At 40.0% G+C, this 23,591-nt stretch overlaps 1 protein-coding gene across 2 annotated transcripts in view; it reads right to left on the bottom strand.

Moving 5' to 3' along the window:
* EML6 (EMAP like 6) overlaps nucleotides 1-23,591 on the bottom strand; it is a 261,708-nt gene that overhangs the window by 145,315 nt on the left and 92,802 nt on the right. For both annotated transcript variants that reach the window (XM_035001542.1, XM_035001543.1), the window contains exons 2-3: nucleotides 7,028-7,187; nucleotides 2,568-2,666 (exon numbers count right to left, since the gene is read on the bottom strand). In XM_035001542.1, coding sequence (XP_034857433.1) covers nucleotides 2,568-2,666; nucleotides 7,028-7,187 — 259 coding nt within the window. The remainder of the gene's footprint in view (nucleotides 1-2,567; nucleotides 2,667-7,027; nucleotides 7,188-23,591) is intronic.

Consider the following 23,591-nt stretch of genomic DNA (forward strand, 5'->3'; position numbering starts at 1 on the left):
GTCATGTTTTTAACTTGGTCCATTGCAATGACTTAGAATAATTTTTTGATCAAATTTCCTATACCTCTACACAATGATCATAATATACTTTTGAGATAGCTTTACAATAAAAACAAAAAGAATTAGAGTGTTTATGTAGGAAAATGTTTAATAGTCAACTGCAATTCAACGTGGCCAACACTTTCTCATAATCCTAGAAGTTAATATTCATAAACATAAGGCAGAGGCATTTATTTGGCCCCTAACTTAGCCCACCTAAAATAGGCCTTTAGCCTGTCATTTTAATCTGATCCAAAATACTACTTTATTTTCAGTTTTCCAAGGAACTGAAAACATATCCACTAATACTATTTATCATTCTTTAAGAAAAGCTACCAGTTTGCAGGCAGTTTTCAATTTGGGGAACAAGGAAGAGAAGACTCTGTCAACCTTAAGGGCCAGGTCAGCTGTGGTAATTGCTCAAAGTGCGTATCTCACCAGCCCAACTGAAAGATTCTGACCTCCTGGGTCAGAAGTTGGGTCCAGGCAGCTGCATTCTTAAGCAGACCCCAAGAGATTCCTATGCGGTCAGTCCATGGACCACATTCTGTGAAGCTCTAATAGAAAGAATAATTGTCAGGGCCGGAGTCTAAATCAGAGAAAGAGTTTAGGCTGCTAATTTCTCATCACATAGGAAGGAGAAATATGGACCCATCATCAGAGAGAAAAGAGAACCTATAACCTTCAGTTAGGTAGAAAGGAGCAATTATAGACCACAGAAAGAGCACTGAAGAAAGCACTTGGTCCAAGTGCCAAGTTCCAATGAGGCCCATTTTAGCTATGCAACCTCAGGCTAGTCTTAGCATCTCTAAAATAAATGACATCACCTCAGTTCTGTTATGAGGTCAATTAAGATAATGTATGTACAATCATTTTGCGGTTATAAAGCACTCATTACATAAATGAGTGCTATGGATTAAGCATTTTAGCCACTAAAATAATCTTGAAGATAATCATTTGCCCATAAGGAGCCAGTAATAACTCATATTGGCACCAGTAATAAAGAACAAAACTGTGTGATACAAATTATGGGCTCTGGGAAAACAGTGTTCTAAAAGGACAGTATTTCATTAAAACATTCTAGGCTCTTAAAATTGTAGAGGTCGCACTAGAGTAGTATACACTTTTCACAATCTACTTCTAAGTGGAAGGTGTAAAATACATGACAAAATAGTAAGAAATTCACATACGATCTAGTCTAATCCAACTAATTTTATATGATGGGATTATCACATAAGCAGAAACAGTAATATCCAAAATGTGAGCACCACAAATATTTTCAACCTGCTCATTAAGTACTGAGTTAATACCAATTAATAACCAAGAAGTTAATAACCTGGGAGTAGAGCTCAAGCGTCACTACACTGTAAAATCTCCCTAGGGAATTCTTACGTGTGGCCAGGAGTATGAACCATTGGGACCAGAAGGGTGCCGGGCCTCTTAATAGGTCATTCCTGGACTTTCTGAGAACTTAATCCTTGAGTATAATTTGCCCGAATGTGCAGCAACAACTATGGGGTCACCTTAAAACCATGATTCTCCATCGGTGAATGAAAAAAAAAAAAATTTAGAGTTCACACTAAGGAAGAGACAGTGAATTTAGTATCTAATTTGGGCCTCATTCTGCATGGACACTTATATTGAGGAGAAATACAAAACTAGCAATCAATGTAAGACAGTCATGCAAATTCACTTTTTTTTTTTGAAATTAGAAAATCAAGACAATAAAATGGTCAAATTATTTTAATTATGCAAGACAATGGAGAAATAGATTTCTGACCTGCTTCATATCCTATCTTGCCTGCTCTGACTATATGGAATTATTTTTGATCACACTAAATTCAATATGATGATAAGCAGGCCACAGTTTACATTCAAGATTCTCAAAATAAGAAAGAATCCCAAAGTTGTCCTTACATTCATTTGAAGTTAAAATGTATACACTCTGGGGTATCTGGGAGGCTCAGTTGGTTAAGCTGTTAAGCGTCTGCTTTCAGTTCAGGTCACAATCCCAGAGTTCCTGGGATCCAGCCCCAGGTTGGGCTCCCTCCCTGCTCAGCAGGGAATCTGCTTCTCCCTCTGCCCCTCCCCCACTTGTGCGCCCGTGTTCTCTGTCTGAAATAAATAAATCCTTAAAGTAAAATAAAATGTATACACTTGAAACACATTTTGTGAATATTTTCTAACTACTTCCATTTCTAAACGAATACATCTAAACTTTACATATATTTTCAAATTCAATTCTATTTTGATTTTATGAAGATGCTAAATGCCAGTGTCAAAAATTTGTTTGCCTATGAGAAGTAGTAACAATTTAAAGAAAGCATCCGATCATCAGAAGAGATCATGCTGACACAGTCATTAATCATGAATTAATTTTTTTTAAAGTCAGTTTTTAGGTTGAATACGTAGGAAAAATCTTTACATGGAAAATTTACTTTTAAAAATCGGACAACTCTGGGAAGCTACTTCACAATTCCCTCACACTTATGAAAACCCCATGGTTCAATCCAACAAGCTCTTCTTACCCGGTCGGAGTGGCCGGTGGCGGAAGCCAGAAGTTTTCCCTTCCTCCAGTCCCAAATGCAGACTGTGTTTTTGGCATCCAATCCCACAGAGGCCAAATGCTAAGAATAAGAACAATAATTTAACAGCTGAAACTGATGGGCACATTTCTTATTATCCATCACTTCTTTCAACAAATGGTCACTGATGACCTACTCTGGGCCAGGCATTGAACATATGCAAAAAAAAAAAAAAAATGATTTCTCAAAATCCATCTTAAGTCCACAACTAAAGATATCACAGATGACTTCTATTAGCACAAACTGAAATTTCAAAAACCTAAAAGCTACAACTCATTTGTCACAAAGCCTCTGATTTAACAAGTTGATTTCAGAGGAACACAACTTGAAGGCAAGGTTCAAATGTTTTTATTTTTTAAAGATTTTATTTATTTATTTGACAGAGAGATAGAGAGCACAAATAGGCAGAGTGGCAGGCAGAGGGAGAGGGAGAAGCAGGCTCTCTACTGAGCAGGGAGCCGGACATAGGGCTCAATTCCAGGACCCCGGGATCATGACCTGAGGCGAAGGCAGCTGCTTAACCGACTGAGCCACCCAGGTGCCCCTAAATTTTTTATTTTTTCAAATTTTCTTTATTTTTAAATTTAAAATATTAATGTGAGAGTAGAGACAGTCTAGGATTCTATAGCCCAAAAGTCTTGCCAAACTGCTGAAATTAAAGGGTTTGACAAACACATGGGGAAGAAAACCCATAATGAACATTACGTTCATTTTTAATTTTCATAGCTCCACAAACATTTCAGGTGACATGTTGGTAAACGCAATCTGGTACTTCATCTCCCAACCTAAATTCTTTGGGTTTATATCAGAACTTGTTCTCAAAGGAAAAGAAAATTTAACACATTTAAGTATACACAAAATCAAAAGTATCAAAACATGTATTAGAAATACCAACATCAGAGGGAGGTTCTAGCAGGATGTCCCCGCCTATGGAAACAGCACTGTATAATGGACAGAGGTCTGGACTGGGTGTGAGTCGATTTGGCTTCTCTTTTGACTTGTGAGGAGCCAGACCTAAGACCTTGCAAAATTAACCTCATTAAATTATGTTTTCTCATTTGTAAAATGAATGCAAAGTATTTGTTAGGTCTACCTTGTAGAATTATCATATGGATTGGTAAAATAATGTAAGTCAAACGGTTTTGAAAATACAGCATCACCCAAGTAATAAGAGTATCTGAGCTTACGTATTTCACTGTTTGAGTGTGTATGTGTGTGTGCATACATGTGGAATGACAGTCACATATAGCTAAATGCAAATGTGTTGTTATGCAGGGATTATTCAGTTTTCTTCAGTAAATATGGCTTCCATCAGTAATGTTTAGTATAATACACAGTTGGAACTTTAAAAATGTGCCCTTAAGAAAGGGGGTCTTTGTGGGTTTCTTTCTTTGCTGAAAGTTTTAATAGAGCATCCCAGGAAATTATAATACGTGGTTGCATTTTTGTCCATATGAGAAAAATTTGAAGTGTGTGCATTCCATTTAGCTTATTTTTTTTTTGTAATAAACACGGGCACTAAAGTAAAACCCACATTTCTTGATTGAAAAAAAGCCAAAAGTAATCTATTTTATTCATTTGTAGTGACAGGCCCCATCGCTACCTAAAAAGCATTTCTATTGCCTTTTGTTGTTTAAGAGGTGATGGGCCATTTGTCATTTTCTAAATATCACTCGATTCCAGTGAACTCTGTCCAGGGACTAGGGAAGACCTGAAGCAATAGGCATCAACAAGCCAGGAAATCCTTCACCGCAAGCAAATAGGTTATTTTTCTCAGCCGACAGTTAAGTACCATGCGGTCCACTGCTACCCTCACCCTTCAAAATGGAACCTAAAAGAGAACGGCTAAGATTTTGACACAAATTAACAAAGAACTCAACGTTAAAGCTGGATTTCCTTCTGCTGCATTACATTTCTCTTGCAATGCTTCCGAACAAATTCTGGTAACGGTTGCTAGAAAACCAAAATCAGAGAATGTGCATATAAGTACCCATCTAAGCATATGTATACACTTGTACTTATGTATGCATTCTGACATTCATTGAATTTAGTCAGGAAGTCAGTATCTGAAAATCTCAACAAATGGGACTACCCAGCTATTTCTCTTTACATGTGGAATCACAGTGGAATGGATGCACTACCCTAACCTGGATGAGATTACAGAGTAATAAAATAAAAAACTATGTATGCCAGGGGTCTACGTATGTAGTGAATCTAGTTCTAGAAAGAAAAATTAAAGAGTTAATGATCATTACCCTGGCAAAACAGCAGGAAACACTAAGTAAATGTAAATTGTTAAAAAAGTGATGCAAACCAGCTCAAGTCCTATAATCCACTCAACCTGCCCCAAACTCTCAGGCTGGTCAAGCCTCTCTGAATAATAATTTCACAGGTCTTTCCGCAGCATGCCCCTACAGAATTAACTCTGAAATTTGCCAAAAACTGGATTGAAAAAATTAATTGGCAGAAATACGAGGAAGGGTGGCCTAGGATCGCAGAAAAGGCTAGGGAAAAGGGACAGCCTTAGTGAGGAGGTGAAGGTAGTAAAAGTCAGGAATCCTCCCTCTATGTGTGGGCTACCTTTTCTGTAACATAGTTTGAAAACTGACATGTAATTGACATCTGTAACATTAACAAATCCTTTCTGCCAAAAGTTACTGGAAGTCAAAGGCAAGAAGGAAAGTTTGTTGGTGGTCCTGGGAAGGCTTCAGGAAAGTGTGTCCTTTGAAGACCTTTGAAGTGTCTTGGAAGAATGAATCACTTTAAGGGGCAAAGAAGGTAAGTAGGGCACTTTAGGTGGAGAAACAGTATGAGGGAGGGGCTGGAGGAGCAAAAGTGTAATGTCTGGTAGAGGAATCTCACCAATGTGCCCAATTAGACTGCAAGGAGATTGTGAAGACAAGGCTAGAAAAGTTGGGTAAGCCTAGACTACCCAGCCACAAAGTGTGGACTTCATTCACTGAGTTCTCCAACCTTTTAGTGTTTTTAAAATAATGTTCTTACTAACCTATGACCCAGCAATTGCACTACTGGGTATTTACCACAAAGATACAAATGTAGTGATCTGAAGGGGCACCTGCACCCCAGTGTTTATAGCAACAATGTCCACAATAGCCAAACTATGGAAAGAGCCCAGATGCCCATTTCCTGCTGCTTCTCCCTCTCCCACTCCCCCTGCTTGTGTTCCCTCTCGCGGTGTCTCTGTCAAATAAATAAAATCTTAAAAAAAAAAAAAGATGTGGTATATACACACACACACGCACACACACAAATGGAATATTACTCAGCCATCAAAAAAAATGAAATCTTGCCGTTTGCAATGACGTGGATGGAACTAGAGAGTATTATGCTAAGCAAAATAAATCAATCAGAGACAATTATCATATGATCACACTGATACGTGGAATTTAAGAAACAAGGCAGAGGATCATAAGGGAAGAGAAGAAAAAAATGAAACAAGACAAAACCAGAGAGGGAGACAAACAATAAGAGACTCTTAACAATAGGAAACAAACTGAGGGTTGCTGGAGTGGACAGGGGGTGGGGGGATGGGGTGGTTGGGTGATGGACACTGGGGAGGATGTGTGTTGTGGTGAGCGTTGGGTGTTGTGTAAGACTCATGTATCACAGACCTGTACCCCTGAAACAAATAATACATTATATGTTAATTTTTAAAAAAAGGATAAAATCCGTAATTTAAAAAAATAATAAAATAATGCTTTTACAATTTTTTCAGTTGGTGAAATGTTATTAGTAAGCAACTAATGGTGTGGAGGCCAGTTAGAGGTTATTTAAACTGTCTGGCAGGGCATGGATTTGGAACTTAAAGGATGGTGGCAGAGAATGGGAAGGTGACAATGCACGGAGAATGACTATAAAGATAGCCACGACAGGCCGACTCAGTGGCTGCTTGAATTGCAGGGAGTGGGTAGGGAGAAGCAGGAGTTAGAAGAGACGTCAAGGTAAAGAGTCAAAAAGAATCTTCTCTGTGAATTATTAGGAGGTGGCGTTATCCTCTAAAAGCAAAGGGAACCAAGGAGATGCTCAGGGCCTGAAGTCTATGAAAAAGGTTGGGTCCAACTCTGATTCCAAATTTAGGAAGCTAAAATGGAAGACCAAGTGGAATTGCTGAGTCACGATGGATCCGATTAACCTGAGTCCATGACTTACTTCTGGAGGTTTTTCAACCGATGGGGAGACTGAGGGAAACAAAACTGGGGCCCACCCAGGGCCGGGTGTCAGCACGACAGCTGGAAAAGGATCTGACAGGAGAGGATCCTAAGAGGCGGACAAGGGGAGGCAGCAAGAGTTAGTAGCCTTCTGAGCCTATAAGCTATGTGCACTGTAATTCCAGGTGACTTGTGAGAAGTCATTAAAGAAAACAAATGGAAAAAGATACACACCTGTCCATCTGAATCGAAAGCCAGGCAGGCGACTCCATGTGTATGGACATCTTTAAGAATAGACACAGTCTGGACGTTATAGGAATCCCATATACATATATATGGCTCCTTCCCAACTTGGCCAGTTGCAACGAGAGTTTTATCTGGGTGTAAGGCAAGGCTGAAAAAGGAAAAAAAAAAAAACACCTCTTTTCATATCCTCCTGAACAAAGTTAAGAAAACCCTGATTTTCTTTTATCCACATTTGTTTCTCAATCATCTAACAGGAGAATCTCAAGAGGAAGAGTCTAAACTGTCCTCAAACTGGTAAATTACCTGACTAGTCTAATGGAAATGTTGAATGGCAAAGAGAGGCTTAGCACAGTTTAACAATAGTTTCATCTTATCTTACCCATTTGGTTACCTTGAAAATCAGATACTATAATGATTATAATTTTATGATTAGAAAACCTATACGGTTCTATAATTGCTTTATGTCAAGATATTTACTTACCGGCTTTGAAAATATTACTCAGCTTTTTCAAGTTAGCTTTTGACTTTAATTTGAAAAAAAAAAAGCTGTTGCTAGGAGAAAGTGTGCTTCTCAGAATTAATTAAACCTGCTTGCACAAGCTCTGGATGCCATCCTCATTAGGATTTCAAAGCACGGAGGGGTCTCAGAGTCAAGTGCTGTTTCGGTGTCCGTTGCCATAGATTTTGTATTTTAAATGAAAATTTCTATTTTACATAAATCACTGTAACACCAAGAGAACCACAAATTACCAGGCTTGTGGTTTGTGTAACATTTTTCCTCTGTAGTCCAATCAAAATAAAACTTTGTCAAATACCACCTAGAATTTCAGGGAGTCTGGAGCAGTGAAGAGGAAGAAATATTATTATTCCTAGATGAGCAAATACTCTAATGTTTTAAAATCATTGTGTAAAGAAGTTGTGCCTTTCTAAAAATAGGTGTTGAGAATTTTTTTTAAAAAGCACATTACCTACATGAAAAACTAGCAGATGACTACACAATAAAAGTAGAATTTTTTTTTATTTCAACATTTACACAACAGAATTTTTTTTCCTCTTCAACTCTCAGCATAATTTTAATACAAATATATGCTCTATAAGCAGACTTGGATTTGCACGCTGCTGCCCCTTACTACCTCTGGTTCTTTGGGCATGTTCATCTCTTTGCCTCAGGTTCCTCATCTATAAAATGGAGTTATGCCATAAAAGTAGACAATATACAGAACACAGAGCATTCAGCACAGCACCGGGCTCAGAGTAAGCACTCAAAGCAAGTTTCATTATCATCATTTGTATAACTGGCATTTATATACAACCAACATATGCACATCTCTGTGGATACAGTGTGTCTTCAAACACAGATTACTTCATGCCCCTCTCTGGTCTCCACGTGTGCTTCCCCCAAGTTCTGCAGCAACCAAGCTCCCTAGGCTGTTCCTGCGAGCTCGTCCTCGTCCCGCTGAGCTCCCTTCCTGGGCCTCCCACCAAACTTAGTGTGGTCTTTTACACAGAACCCTTGAGTACCATCCCCTTTCCTCACTGAGGACCCTCCCAGGCCCTTGTACCCTCGTGCCGGAGTGCAGCTAGTCTTCCTGGGTGTTCCCAACAGCCCCACTGCACACGTCCTCATTCACGGTATTGCTCCCCACGCTGGAGGTCTGCTCCACCTGCACTCTCCTGCCCAGGCTGGTGCTTCGTCGGGTTTTTGTTTTCTTCTTTTTAAACAAAGAGGGTGCAGGTGGAGCCCGCAGGGTGCACTCTGTAGCTGGAGGGGAGGAAGGGGTGAGTGTGGGGTCAGATGCAGGGGCAGGGAGCGGATGGGCTGGGAGAGACTGAGCGTCAGGTGCGGCTCAGGGACCCGCCAATCAGGCCCCAGGGGCTGCTGCCACAACACCTCTTGTCAGAAGCAGCGTCATCTAAGGGGATCTCTGAGAGTTCTGCGGGGGCGGTGGAAGAGTACGCGGATGAGGAAAACCTGGGTGCCCCAGGTGCCAGAGGCCCCTCACGCGGGACTCCTCTGTAAGAAGTTTGACTCATCTCACCTGCCAAGCAAACCCCAATCCTCCGTGATGTCTTGTGTCCCTTCCCCCTGCACTGAGTCATAGCGTGGGGCACTTCGTCCCAGAGGTCAGGCCAGGCGTTGGGGCGGGCTCTGGCTCAGAGGCTATGCCGGGGCGCCTGAGGCCAGGACCGGGGAGTGAAATGCACACAGCCCCAGCCGCAAGTCTACGAGCTTGTAGGAGGAAGAAGGACTCTGACAGTGCCTGTCTTGTGCAGCGGCCCCTGGGGCCCAATCCCATACCTGCAAAGGTCCAAGGCCGCAGCAACCGGAATGCAAAGTGATTGCCCAACCTCGGGGCCAGCTGTTTCTCCTAGCAACAGCGAGTTGTCTAGAATTGTCCCAGGAGATCCCTGCTGCCGGTTCCTCAAGCCTCTCCGCCGAAGAACAACCTCAGAGCTTTGCTCTTCCTCTGACACAGCCCAACTGCCAGCGCCCCGGGACGGGTCAGCTGGCCTCTTCACCCCAGCCCCCTCCACCAGCAAATGATGCCCACGAGCCTGGGCGGCGCCTGGGCGGGGTGGGGGCAGTGCGAGGTTTCCCAGGAAGGCAAACAAGGGGCAGGTGCGCTCCGTGGCTTCTGATATGTGGGGGAGTGAGTGCAGGGCCAGATGCAGGGGCAGGGAGGGGATGGCTGGGAGGCACTATGTGTCAGAGGTGTTTCACAGTGCGGGACCGGCCCCAGGTGCTGCCTCAGCCACCACTCTCCGCAGAGGGAGCCCCGTCCCACGGATCTCGGGAGTTCCAAGGGCCGGCGTCGGAGTCCTGGGATAAGAAACACCTGGGAGCTCTGGAATAAGAAACGCCTGCGTGCCCAGGATCTGAGTCGCCATCTAACAAGTGCTTGCTAGAAAATATATCCTCGGGAATCTTTATACGGAGTACCAGAAAAAGATAACACATATAAAAGGTGCAAAGGGCATCCATGTACAAAGACAATACTCAAATTTAGTCTTGCAGAGAGTAGCAGAAAATGAAATGGGTCAGGTGGGCCAGGGAGGCCTTGTAAGCCCTTTTAAGCAGGCCAGGAAGGTAAGGCACCACTGCCAATTATTAGAGGACATGGCATGAGCAGTTGCATATTTTAGTAAGGTAACTCCAGCAGCAGCGAGGCAGTGGGAAGGGCAGATGGGGGAGAAGTGTTAGGAGAAGAGGCAAGGAGGCCAATAAGGGAACACGTGATAGTGAAGTAAGGAGGGGTAGGGCAGATGGAAAAAAGGACTCAAGAGATACTTAAGGGAAAGAGAGAAAAAGGTTTTGGATGCTGAAGGCTAAGGAAAAGCCTGTGTTCTACACAGGAACATGTCAAAGTTGCCTGAAGTTATTTGCCTGAGCAACTTTTAAACTCACAGAACTTGCAGCATTCGAGTTTAAAGCCTATGTGGCCTGATCCTGGGAAAAGATGGCCTAACCCAATTTTTAGTGAGGAAACCAAGGAGATTCCTCAGGTTAGTACCACGCCTGGAGTCCTAAGGTCTATCAAGAAGAGGATCTGACTGGACAGTATGATCCATGAGGGAGGGCGCTGTTTCCATCACTCTACGCACAGTTCCGGGAACATCATATGGTAGAGTAAGCAATAAAGTGCTTGCTGAAGAGTGAGCAAACGATGCCAACAATCATGGCTGCCATATTGCCTCTCCACACTGACGTGGGCAATAGGTTCTACACAGGAAATGGAAAATAAAGAATGAGTGTTTTCCTCCTAGATGGTCAGAGACACTATCAAGAGACATAAATGAAACTTTTGCTGGATCACAGCTTCCGTTTAAAAATGCTTGGATAGGGGCACCTGGGTGGCTCAGTCTGCTTTTGGCTCAGGTTGTGATCCTGGGGTCCTGGGATGGAGCCCCACATTGGGCTCCCTGCTCAGGGGGGAGTCTGCTTCTCCCTCTTCCTCTGCCCCTCACCTCAATTCTCTTTCTCTCTCAAATAAATAAATAAATAGATAAAATCTTTAAAAAAAATATTTGAGAGGGGCGCCTGGGTGGCTCAGTCATTAGGTGTCTGCCTTTGGCTCAGGTCATGATCCCGGTCCTGGGATCGAGCCCCACATCAGGCTCCCTGCTCAGCAGGAAGCCTGCTTCTCCCTCTTCCACTCCCCCTGCTTGTGTTCCCTCTCTCGCTGTCTCTCTCTCTGTCAAATAAATAAAAATTAAAAAAAAAATGTTTGAGATATTTGGTAGACTCCTGGGGTCCTGAAGTACCCGGAATTTTAAAAAATTCACTCTTCCAGGCAGTTGTTCTTACCATAATTTGAGGATTCCCAAACTTTCTTGCTTCCTTGAATGGGGTGGGGGGATGACATAGACGGCTTTCAAGAAATCTTAAAAGAGGGGGTGCCTGGGTAGCTCAGTCATTAAGCGTCTGCCTTCGGCTCGGGTCATGATCCTGGGATCGAGCCCTGCGTCGGGCTCCCTGCTCAGCGGGAAGCCTGCTTCTCCCTCTCCCACTCCCCCTGCTTGTGTTCCCCTCTTGCTATGTATCTCTCTGTCAAATAAAGAAAATCTTTAAAAAAAAAAAAAAAGGCCTTCAAAATAACTTACCAGTCTAAATTACTCAATTAGTGGTATGACCCATAAACATCCCATTATGGATTTCAAGTATTTTTTTTTTAAAGATTTTGTTTATTTATTTATTTGACAGAGAGAGAAACAGCATGAGAGGGGATAGGGTCAGAGGGAGAAGCAGGCTCCCCGCTGAGCCGGGAGCCCGATGCGGGACTCGATCCCAGGACTCCGGGATCATGACCTGAGCCAAAGGCAGTCGCTTAACCACCTGAGCCACCCAGGCACCCGGATTTCAAGTATTTTTACTCTGGTTATTCTTTTCCTTCATATCAAGGCCCATAAATTTATCACATTCATTACAAAGTTCACATTGGAAATTTTTGTTTTTTAATTTTTTGTCAGAAGTCCTTTTATGCTGTTCTTTACATCATCTATTCCCAGCGCATGATACCCACTGATCCAGGTTCCAACTTTGCCGTTTGAATATATTATCAGTTATCTTTTTTCTCCTTTTGTTAAGCCAAGACTCTCTGACCTCACCTCTCTGGCTTGCATGCAAATTGCTGAAAATGACTCATAATGTTCCTATTTATCCATGTCCATGTCAAGAATAGAGAGAACAACCTTTATTCATTTTGCCATTTGTTACCTTCTCATCGGCTCCTCAGAAATGTCACTTCTTCCCCCTGATGATGGTATCTGTGTATCTTTTAGAGCACAGTCAAGTGGCACCTTACTTTTATTTTAAATTTGTCATATCATTTCAACAGCACTCTTTAAACCTCATCAGAGACCAGAAGGAAAACCAACAAACTTTAATCTCTGGATTTGTAAGAGCATTATATATATATAATGTGTCCGTAATGGGACAGTTGCCGAAGCACTTCTATAAGAAGCAGGTTGGAAGCTACCATCAGCTTCCCTTCTTCCCACGCCTCTGCATTTAGGAACTCCAGAATTTCCAGAAAAGTCATTTTAAGCAAGATCTGCTTTTGTCTAATCCCAAAACATCTTTGGAATTTTAGTTCAGAAGCACTCAAATGACAGTTGTGTATATATGTATGTATTTTCCTCACATAAAACCAAATCCACCCCCTGCTGCATGCTGCAAAACTGTTCTTCGCTCCTTCCACAGAGGTGCCCTGAGCCTAAAAAGCTAACCTACAGTAATGCCTTTAGATGAGCCAACAGATTAAAGGAAGTTAGGTCCCCTTATCCAATTAAGGGGCTGTCATGGAAAGAATTATCCCTCCTGAATTCCTTCTGATAAGATTTCATCTATGAAATGGCCAACTATTACGTACTTCCCAGGGAGAAAATGACAGAAGTGGAAAGCACCACCATTACACAATGTATCTGTTCTACTCTGGGTTTCCCATCATCTTCTTCACCATATCACAGTGTTGTTAAGTCTTTCTGAGACTGGAAGTGTTGATACTACTTACTTATATTGGAAGTCTATCTGCTATTTGGGAGTCCATAAATCAATCTCTTCTATATTCTTCTACGAAAACTTGCCCTTTGCAAATCTTGCAAATCATTATAGTTATAAAAGCAATGCCACAATATTAAAACTTTAAAAATTGACTCCCTTTCTCCGAAGGTCTTGATACAATCGAGGTCTCAGTCCACACCTATACGAAAAGGGTTGGTGTCATTCTATTTTTCCTTTGGTATTCAGTTTATTGCATTGATAGTATTATACACGCAGCAACAAAAAGGGGATCGAGCTTTTAAAGAACTGCTTTTCTCTGTGTATATAAAAATCTGGTTCCCTTGGGAAACCCCATCTTCTGTTACCATAGCAATAGAAAGCACTGCAGAGAAGGACTTTCATCACCCTATCTGGGAGAAGGAATTGATGTTTCTCCAGCATGCCAGGAGGGCAAAAGCATGTCTTTCTGATGTCAAATGAAATCAGGATGATTTCCAATTATGTTGTGTGAGGAGATGAGAATTAATAGGGTTGTGGAAAGAGGGAAGCTTGCTTATAAAGGTTAAACAGAAAACACTAATCAACACTAATCATTCTTGATTCCTGAAGGCAAAAAATTATATTTGAGTACCTGTTCCAAGTGCAGCATTTAAAAAATGCTCATGATTCTGACTTTACTTTTTTTTTCCCCAAGATTTCATTTTTAAGTATTCTCTATACCCAATGTGTGGGGCTTGAACCCACGAACCCAAATCAAGAGTTGCACACTGTATCGACTGAGCCAGCCAGGAGGCCCTGACTTTACTTTTTTTTAAGATTCATGTATGTATTTGAGGGGCGAGGGGCGAGGGGCAGAGGGAGAGAGAGAATCCTCAAGCAGACTCCCTGCCAAGCACAGAGCCCGACACGGGACCCCAAGATCACGACCTGAAAAATCAAGAGTCCGATGCCCAACCAACTGAGCCACCCAGCACCCCCTCCCCCGATTTTACTTTTTAAAGCCTCATGTCATTTTATGCCCAGGCTACTTCAGTGATTCTCTCAGTAATAAATTAATGGTATTATCTCTTTTTAAAGTCGTCTCACCAGGAAAGCATGAAAGCTTTCTCCCTGCCTACCCTGCAGATAACACTAACAGAAATTTCCCAATGTTGGAGGCATAAGTGCATCTGAGTGATTGGGCTGAACTATCTGAGAGCAGTGGGGAGGCAGCTGCTTTCTGGGCTGGAGAGGGAGTGGCCGGCCTCCGTGGATGTGCACCAGAGGAAGAAAAGGCAAAGGAAGGCTTTATTGGAACACAGCAGCCTGGAGGTAGTGCGGCCACAGATGGAGGTGGCTGTGCTCTAGTCTTTGTCCCCCAGGATGCCCTTAGCACTAGAGTGCCATCACTGGGACCGTGATCTCATCTCATACCACAGAGGGGGAGGGCCCTGCCTTCCAGGTGGGCCTGGGCAGGAGGAATGGAAGGGATGGCAACGTGGACAGACCACCAGTGGTACACTGCCATGTTCTTGACCTGTGTGAGCTCAACCTGTATGGTTGAGCATGAATGTCCCTCAGATTGGGCTTCTCAACAACCTGGATGAATGATACATTTAATGGGAATTAATGCGATTTAGAAAAGTGAAGAAATGTAATACATCTTGCATGCTTAGTACCACCATACTTGTATTGGTATGGAAATATATTTTAGTAATTCTTTAATACCACATCAAAGAGTGGTTAAGAGCATAGTGGTTTTGCTTCCTGGGATCAAAGCATGCAGTGGCATGCGGAAGCCGGCTCAGACTGACCAGCAAGAGCTGTTAAATCTTAGCAATTTTGAGATCAATTGTTAAACACAACCACTGTCAAATATTAAATTATATAAACTTACAACTAAAAAATATATATATTAAAACTCATTACTTCCTAATGATTTTACTACATTTGACTATTATCTTGAGGTTATTTACCATTCTCCTCTTTCTGTGGTAGAAATAGTATAGAATGATGTGCTACTGCACATCTCTTTTCAACTCTGTTTTCAATACTGTCACATTAGTGGTTTGAAATCAGCCATTGTAGGAGTGTTTCTGTCATGGAAATCAACAAATACCACAAATAAAGCCTTGATTTATTGTTTTGTTGGTTGTCTACACTTAAGACATAGAAAGATAAAATGTTAATAATGCAGAATAAACTTAAAAAGATGTCATGTCTGTAGCTGTTAAATTGTGAATAACACAAAAAATTGAGAAAATATTCTTCCAATATTCAAAAAATATCCAGTTCAGCAGAGAAGTTGCTCACATCATTGGCAAATGATTAAAGTTCTGATATATGTCTTTGATGTTTCACTTTTGTCTTAGTAATATAATCGAAAATACCAACATTCATGTCAGAACTACATTCATTTGTCAGTGATGTGAGGGACTTCTTTTCTGAACCAGAGAGTAATCAAGCATTCATTCTTCGTCTGATTTTGTCAGATCATAGTTGAACTGCAACCAAAGTTTGGCCACAGATACATGAGTTCAACAAAAATCAATGAAAGCATTCTATGAGAATCGATTGGCTGTATGGAATTTACAATAGAGCATTATGCTTTTTTATTATTTGTAAATCGTGTGCCACCCATCATTTACACCAGGAAAATTTATGACAAACCTTTGAGGGTATATGCATACATTTTTTCTCTTGAAGACCTGGTTATTAAACAGTCATTAGTACATCATTGAAGCATATCTCCTCTACTTACTGGCACAAAATAGTTTCTCACAAATCATTTTCAGCTAATTACTCAACTTCTATGTGCCCCAGTTTCTCTTCCATAAAATAAGAATAATAATAGTACCTACCTGCAAGAAGGTAGGTATAATTGTGAGGGTTTAATAAATTCTAAGTGACAGTGACTAAAACAGTAGTGCTTAAAACCTAGTGAGCATTTTATAGGTCTTGTTATTATTAATTAACTGCCACATGATAGAATCTGCTCAAAACAAACATATATGAAACCCGTCCTTCGCCCTTGAGTATTGACATTCTAGGCCAAGGAAACTCATCTCCATAGAGTTATTGCAAACTAACCTTCAAAATTTAAAAATAAGACTACCCTCTGAGAATTAAACTGTTAAGAACCACATGAAATGGACAAGATTGGTTATCTAAGGAAGTTATCCTGAGGAGGAAATATCCTAGGTAAGAACAGGCTTTGGAAATCTAATCCAGTCATGACTAACAGTGAGAGAATATGGACTCAACTACTGAAATCAATAAATCTGAGTAAAGATGTTAATAGAAGGGAAAGTTCTGTGTAAAGCCTTTACAGAAAAGTGTCAGATTTAAGACAGTATAGTACTGGTATAAGGATAGACATATAGATTGATGGAACAGAATTGAGTCTAGAAATAGACCCACACTTCTATGGTCAATTGATTTCCAACAAAGGTGTTAAGGTAACGCAAAGGGGGAAGGATAGTTTTTTCAACAAATAGTGCTGGAACAATTAGACATCCATACGGAAAAAAAACATTTACCTCTCATCATCCACAAAAATCATCTCAAATGACCAGAGATCTCAGTGTAAGAGCTAAAAGTATACAACTGATAGGGAAAAAAACACATAACCAAACCTTTGTGACCTTTGAAAGGCAATGTTTCTTAGAGAAGAAACAAAAAACATGAGCTATAAAAGAAAAAAGATAACTTCAAAATTAAAACTTCTGCTCTTGGGGGGCGCCTGGGTGGCTCAGTCGTTGAGCGTCTGCCTTCGGCTCAGGTCATGATCCCAGGGTCCTGGGATCGAGCCCCGCATCGGGCTCTCTGCTCCGCAGGAAGCCTGCTTCTCCCTCTCCCATTCCCCCTGCTTGTATTCCCTCTCTCGCTGTGTCTCTCTCTGTCAAATAGATCAATAAAATCTTTAAAAAAAAAAAACTTCTGCTCTTGGAAAGACACCATTAGGAAAAGGAAAAGGCAAGCCATGGACTGGTAAAGAAAATTCACAAAGGACTTTTGCCCTCAATACATAAAGAATGCTTACAATTCAATATAGTAAGAGGACAACCAAATTTAAGATATGGCCAAAAGACTTGAACATTGTCAAAGACAACTATAATTAAAAAGACTGACATTCCAGGTATTGCATAGGATGTAGAGCAATTGGAATGTACATACCTTGCTGATGGGAATGTAAAATGATAAATCACTTTGGAAAGTATTTGGCAGTTTCTTATAAAGTTAAACATATACTTACTATATGATCTAGCAATTCCATTCCTAGTTATTTACCCAAGAGAAAAGATATGTCTAAACAAAGACTTATATACAAATGTTCACAGCAGCTTTATTTATAATAACAAAAAACTGAAAATAATGCAAATGGCCATCAATGGGTGCATGGATAAAGAAATTATTATATATTCATACAATGGAATTGTTCTCAGGAATAAAAAGGAATGAACTACTGACACACACATCAACATGGATGACTCAAAAACATTATATTGAATGAAAGAATCCTAGAGTATTCAGTGGAATATTCACGTCAATATCTTCACCATACAAAGGTGGGAGCCAAGAGATACTATCCAAAGTTGATGACTCCAAAAATAAAGGCATAAAAATATAACTTAAAGTTACAAAGGTAAATGATAAGGGAATTAAAAATAATGAAATAACCCTTCGGGAAGAGAAGGAAAGGAAAGCAAGAACGGTATATGTAAACTACATCCTCAAGTATCTTGGAAGGAAGTCAATCATGGGTTGGATTCTAAAACGGATTAATCACAAAATAGCAATTAATCATACTGGTCTGAGATATGGAGGTAACCACCAGGAACAAAACAAAAACAAAAACAAAACAGTCCTAAGACTCAAAAGTGTTCCTTTGGAAAGTAGATTGGGAATGGGGAAGGGTGGGGCAGGGACAGTTTTTAGTTATATAAAGCCTTTAGTAATCTTTGATTTGTGTATCTACCTTGCTTTGATATAAATATAAAAACTAAAGCAAATAAAAACAAAAAACCAGTTACAGAGAAATAAAAACTGACTCACTTATGTAAGAAAGAATGTATCTGGTGGTTTAGAAAGTCTTCCACAGGCAGGAAGTAGGAAGGGATATCTGATGACTATATCAGATTTATCAACCCCCAGATGTTCTCATCAAGTACAATTGTTACTGATAAAATGAATTTGATCAGCATGGCTTGTCTTACAATTCATTCTTTGAAAAAGGAGAAATACTGCCTTAAGGCTGTAACACAACAATTTGGTAATGAGAAGGTTCACTAATGAAAGGGGTCTACATGAAACCCAGCTTTCTGGAGCTATTCATCTTGTTTTCTTCTCTTCAAGCAAGGAGCATGACTCAAGCACTGAGGGCTGTATTTGGCAGAAGTCCTGTTAATTTCGGATAATTAAATATGCCAGTCATGTGTTTCAGTAAGGTCTGATTAAATACTTTAGAGAAGTCATTAGTGAATCCATCTGGTCTAGTGGCTTTGCCAGATGGCAAAATGTTACTACCTCTATCTGTTCTGCTCTTGGAATATTCTACTTCTATTGTAAAACAGCATGCAGTTATTTTCAGGGTAAGCCTTATTTGCTGTTTACATTCTCAAGGGATCTGGAAGGTGGAAGGCAAGCCTCACAACTGTGTTAACACCATGCCAGCTGAGCCACAAGATTTCAAGGCTGTATTAAATGGCCTCTTGTTCCACTGCTGATTATAAATGATTTCATCATTTCCGTTTCCTCAAAATGTTCTACGTCAAACCTTTCAGATGGTGCTCCATTTGTGACTGGAGAGTCAGAACCACAGGGAGAGGTAACCAGCTGTATTTCACACCTATGAGATTATAATACTCCAGGATGAGGAGAACCCTGGAAGTACTTCCTCCATGTGGATGGTCATCTAAATGGAAAAGCAGCCAGGTTTGACTTTTTAAAATTACAGAGTTGCACAGCTCTGTGAGAGTGCCATAAAATGACTATTTTATTTTTTAAAAGGTTATTTATTCATTTATTTGACAGAGAGAGAGAGCACAAGCCAGGGGAGTGGCAGGCAGAGGGAGAGAGGGAGAAGCAGGCTCCCTGCTGAGCAGAAAGCCTGACATGGGGCTCGATCCCAGCACCCTGGGATCATGACCTGACCTGAAGGCAGACGCTTAACCAACTGAACCACCCAGGCGCCCTAAAATGACTATTTTAAAGTTTTTTTGGTTCTTTGGCCATGCAGAATTAACCTCTGACTTACTAATTCCCTAACCAGCTGGATCAAAATGCAAGGTATTCTCCAACACATTGACAATGGCACCTTTGTACCAGTTGGCGTCTAAGGTAAATGTTTAAACCCAAGTCATAACTGGGGACTTGGAGCTGCTGGAAGAGGGTATGGGGTGGCTTGATGAAGGTATGAGGCAAAGATAAAGCTAGAAAAGAGCCCTAAATCTTATTGCCACTCTCAACCTCCAAATCCTCAAGTCTATTCCAAGGCTAAGCATTAGGTTGAGTTGAAGCCCCACTCTCTCCTAATAAAGGCCAGATTTGCATATCTAATTGACTTAGTTGACTGTCATCAGAATTTATATTTATGGAACTATTACTTCCAAGGCCACGCCCTGAGCATCTGGGAACTAGGACTACCACACTACAGCAACTCTTGCACTTAGAGCCTTGGTTTTTATTTTGCTTTTTGTTGACAGCACCTCCCTTTGTTTTTATTTTATTCCTCTTCCTTCCCCTCTTTTCTTCCCTTTCAAATTTTCCTTTGTCTTTACGTTGGGGTGTTATATTTTTTCCAGCATTTCTATGTGTTTGGAGAGGGGCCAGAAGGGTGGGAATGTATGCATCTGTCACCTCAGTCCCACATAATTGCCAGAACTAGATGTCTTTGCTTGACTCTTGACCACCACCCTCAATTCTGAACCGCTGGGATTCTATCATTGTAGAGCTAACACTGAACTTGGCATGACTAATTAAAATCTTTTTAAGATCTATATGTGCAAGAATATCTGTTTCTAGTGAGTAGAGATGGTTATAGAGCAATGCCCCCTCCCACTACCATTATCTTTCATCACTGCAGATCTTCAATGCAATGTGGGCAATCTGGAAAAATCAAAATGGGGTGCAGGATCATCTATCTTTGAGTCACCCGCGTCTTATGGTAAAGCAAGAATATGTGATCCCAGAGGCCCAGGGAGAAGAGACCAGAATGAACAAACTGGCTCTTTCATGTGGGTATGAATTGGTATAAAGAAGAGGTGATTTCCATAAGAAACTGCTGAGCAAGTGTCTAGCACCTGTGCCCTTAGGAGACCAGGGGCCAAAGAGTACTATCAGACCTCCAGGTTCTAGGGGCAAAAACTGGTTATAACTTGGACTCTGCTATGCCAAAAGAGAAGGGAGGAGGTGTACATTTCTGATGACTGGGTTCTCAAAAGCCTGAGAGCCAACCTCAGAAATGTCTTTTGGGATGTCCCCTTTTTTGCTGCTTTTTTTGACTGCTTTATCTATCAACCACAGAAAAGAGTACCAGTATCTCCCACTGAATGTGAATGGATCAAGTTCTCCAAGTGGGTCTGTTGAGTTTTGCTTTTTATTTTTTAGGCTATGTTATTAGGTACATACAAGCTTAGGACTTGTTATTTTCCTGGTAAACCACTTTATTATCATGTAGTTACTTTCTTTATCCCTATTATTTGATTATGCTTTAAATTCTATTTTATAAGACAGTAATTGAGCTATATAAGCTTCCTTTTGGCTAGAATTTGCCTGGTATATCTTTCCTATCTTTTTACCATCCACCTTTCTGCATTCTTAACCTTTAGGGCTATCTCTTACAAAGGATATAGCTGGATATTTTTAATCCTAAGAGAAAATCTGTATCTATTAACTGGAGAATACAGTTTATTTGTACTTCATATAATCACTGAGCTATTTGGATTTATTTCTGCCACTAATTTTATGCATTATTCATCCTGTTTTTTGTTTTCTAGTTTTTCTTCCCTTTTTAATCTTTTTTAATTTCTCTTTTTTTCATTCTTTTTTTCCATTCTTTGAAAGTTATGTCTTCTATTGTTTTATTATGGATTAATCTAGAAATGTTAACATGCATTCTTACAAAAATCTAAAGTTAAGAGTTATCTGTACCTTCTTCTTTAACCATGTAAGAACCTGAGAACACTTTTTAATTCCTATCTGTCCTGGCTCACATTCTAATTCTACCATTATTTTAGTTGTTCCTTTAACATACAAGTTAGACATTATTATTATTATTATTTCATGCAGTCAATATTTATTTAGTTAAGTGTACATTTACCAATTACTTTGCTCTCATGTCTCTTGCCTCTCAGACATTTCAATCTCAGATCATTCTTTCCATCTTAAGTATATCCCTTACATTTCTTTAGTGGAGGTCTGAAAAAAATTCTTGTTTTACCTGAAAATTTCTTTGTTTTGTCCCTATTCTTGAAATACAGTCTCACCAGAGACATAATTCTAATATGACTCCTCACTCTATTCTCCACATTTCTAAACCTCTCTGTCTTAGACCATTTATTCAGATATACCTTCTTTTTTTCAATTCTGTTCATTTCAAAGCTCTAATTGGTTCTTTTTCAAATCTTAGTTATTTTAAATAGTGTCTTGCTCCTAATCTGTATTTTAATCCCATATTTTGTTTCTTTAAACATATTAATCATACTCATTTTTAATATCTAAAGTCCTCATGGACCTGATTCTGTTCCCTACATTTTCCTGTCTCCACCAATGATGCCTTATTTTCTGATAGATAGATAGATGATAGATAGATAGATAGATAGATAGATAGATAGATAGATAGATAGATTTATTTATTTATTTATTTATTTTACTGAAGCTTCATGCTTCTTGGACTTTTATTTGTGGGAACTCTTTGAGACTCAGGGAAAAAGTATATTCCTCTAGAGGACTTGTACTTGCTTCTGTGGGCACTTGGGGACACCAGAGTGCAAGGATCATTGTGTGAGGTTTTGTCAGATCACACAAGCAGTGTGAATTTGTGTTTCAAGCCTATATGAGAGCTATCATGTGATCATAAATTTTCAAAAAGGAGATTTTATTTCCCTCTTCCTTACTAATATCTTATGCAAGGGAATTGCTTTGTTTTGTTTTGTTTCTAGTTTACTGTTACAATGTAGGTCCAGGTCTTTGGGGTTCTCGTTATACCAGCATCTACCGTTAGACCATTTTTTCCTGTCACCAACATCCCATGAGGTCATCCAAATGAAAGCTCAAGAACACCAGAGGTTAGCACATGCCCCATAGCAAAGACCATCTTGAATACTGACTGACTTCTCTGGGTCTCAACCTTCACTTCATCTTTGGCCTCTAAGCATTCCTTGACTTACTAGTTTATTTAGAAATAAATTTTAAATTATATTTTAAATATCTTATTCAGCATTTTAAATTATTCTCAGTGGGAGAGTTGTTCAGGTTATCTGATCTTGCACATTTCTAAAAATATGAAGTCTGTCCCTTCTACAATCTCACTACTACTGCTCTGATTTAGGCTCCTTGCTAGTGTTTAGAGTCCTTCACTGCACTTACTATAGTCTATCTAGAATCATGATTAGGCCTGTTTTAAACATGCATCTCATGTTGTGAACCATACAAAGATAGCCTGATTTATTATTTCACAATGCCACCATCTACCACACATACACAAGCACACAAATGCACATACACTTACACACACTCACACACTCATCCACCTACCCTCATCCACGTAGCCTTACATGTTCTCATCCACACACACATTGTGGACCACAGCACCTTGCACAGGAAACACTCAAATACAGACTTAGGTGAATCACATTTTATTTTTGTATCTTTAACTTTTGATGCCCAACTTGTATCTAGATCATTGTTTTTGTACAGTCTGTGATTTCTAGATTTGGCAATCATCTGAGATCTTGTTCTGAGTATATGTCGTGATTTCATTGATTTCTGCTCCTGATCTGTGATCCTGGGTGGAGGAAGTGTGAGTGATGGATAAGAACTCCTATAGACCTGCATTTGGTTTGAATCTCAACTCTAGCATTTACTGACTACAGGAATGTCAAAAGTTAAGTATGACAAAACAAAACAAAGCAATTCCCTTGCATAAGATATTAGTGAGGAAGAGGGAAATAAAATCTCCTTTTTGAAAATTTATGATCACATGATAGCTCTCATATAGGCTTGAAACACAAATTCACACTGCTTGTGTGATCTGACAAAACCTCACACAATCTCTGGGCCTCAAGTTTTTTACATTTACCCCATTTAGCAGATAAACATTTAGCACAAGGTCTGGGACTTAACAAATAGAAGCTCTAAGTTTCAAGGTTTTTAGCATGACAACTAAAATTATTTTTTACCAAGTGAACTACATATAAAACCTAAAACATGTGAGATAAGTAACTTATTTTGATTTTTAGATGTGGAAAATAAAAACTGAAATGATGATCTTTTCCTCATTCTTTCTCTTCTTAGGATCACTAGTTATAATTCTATCAGTATTTTTAAAGAATGTTAACTACAGGAGGGCAG

The sequence above is a fragment of the Mirounga leonina genome, unplaced genomic scaffold (assembly GCF_011800145.1).
Source record: "Mirounga leonina isolate KUSES-001 unplaced genomic scaffold, KU_Mleo_1.0 Mir_125, whole genome shotgun sequence".
NCBI lineage: Eukaryota > Metazoa > Chordata > Mammalia > Carnivora > Phocidae > Mirounga > Mirounga leonina.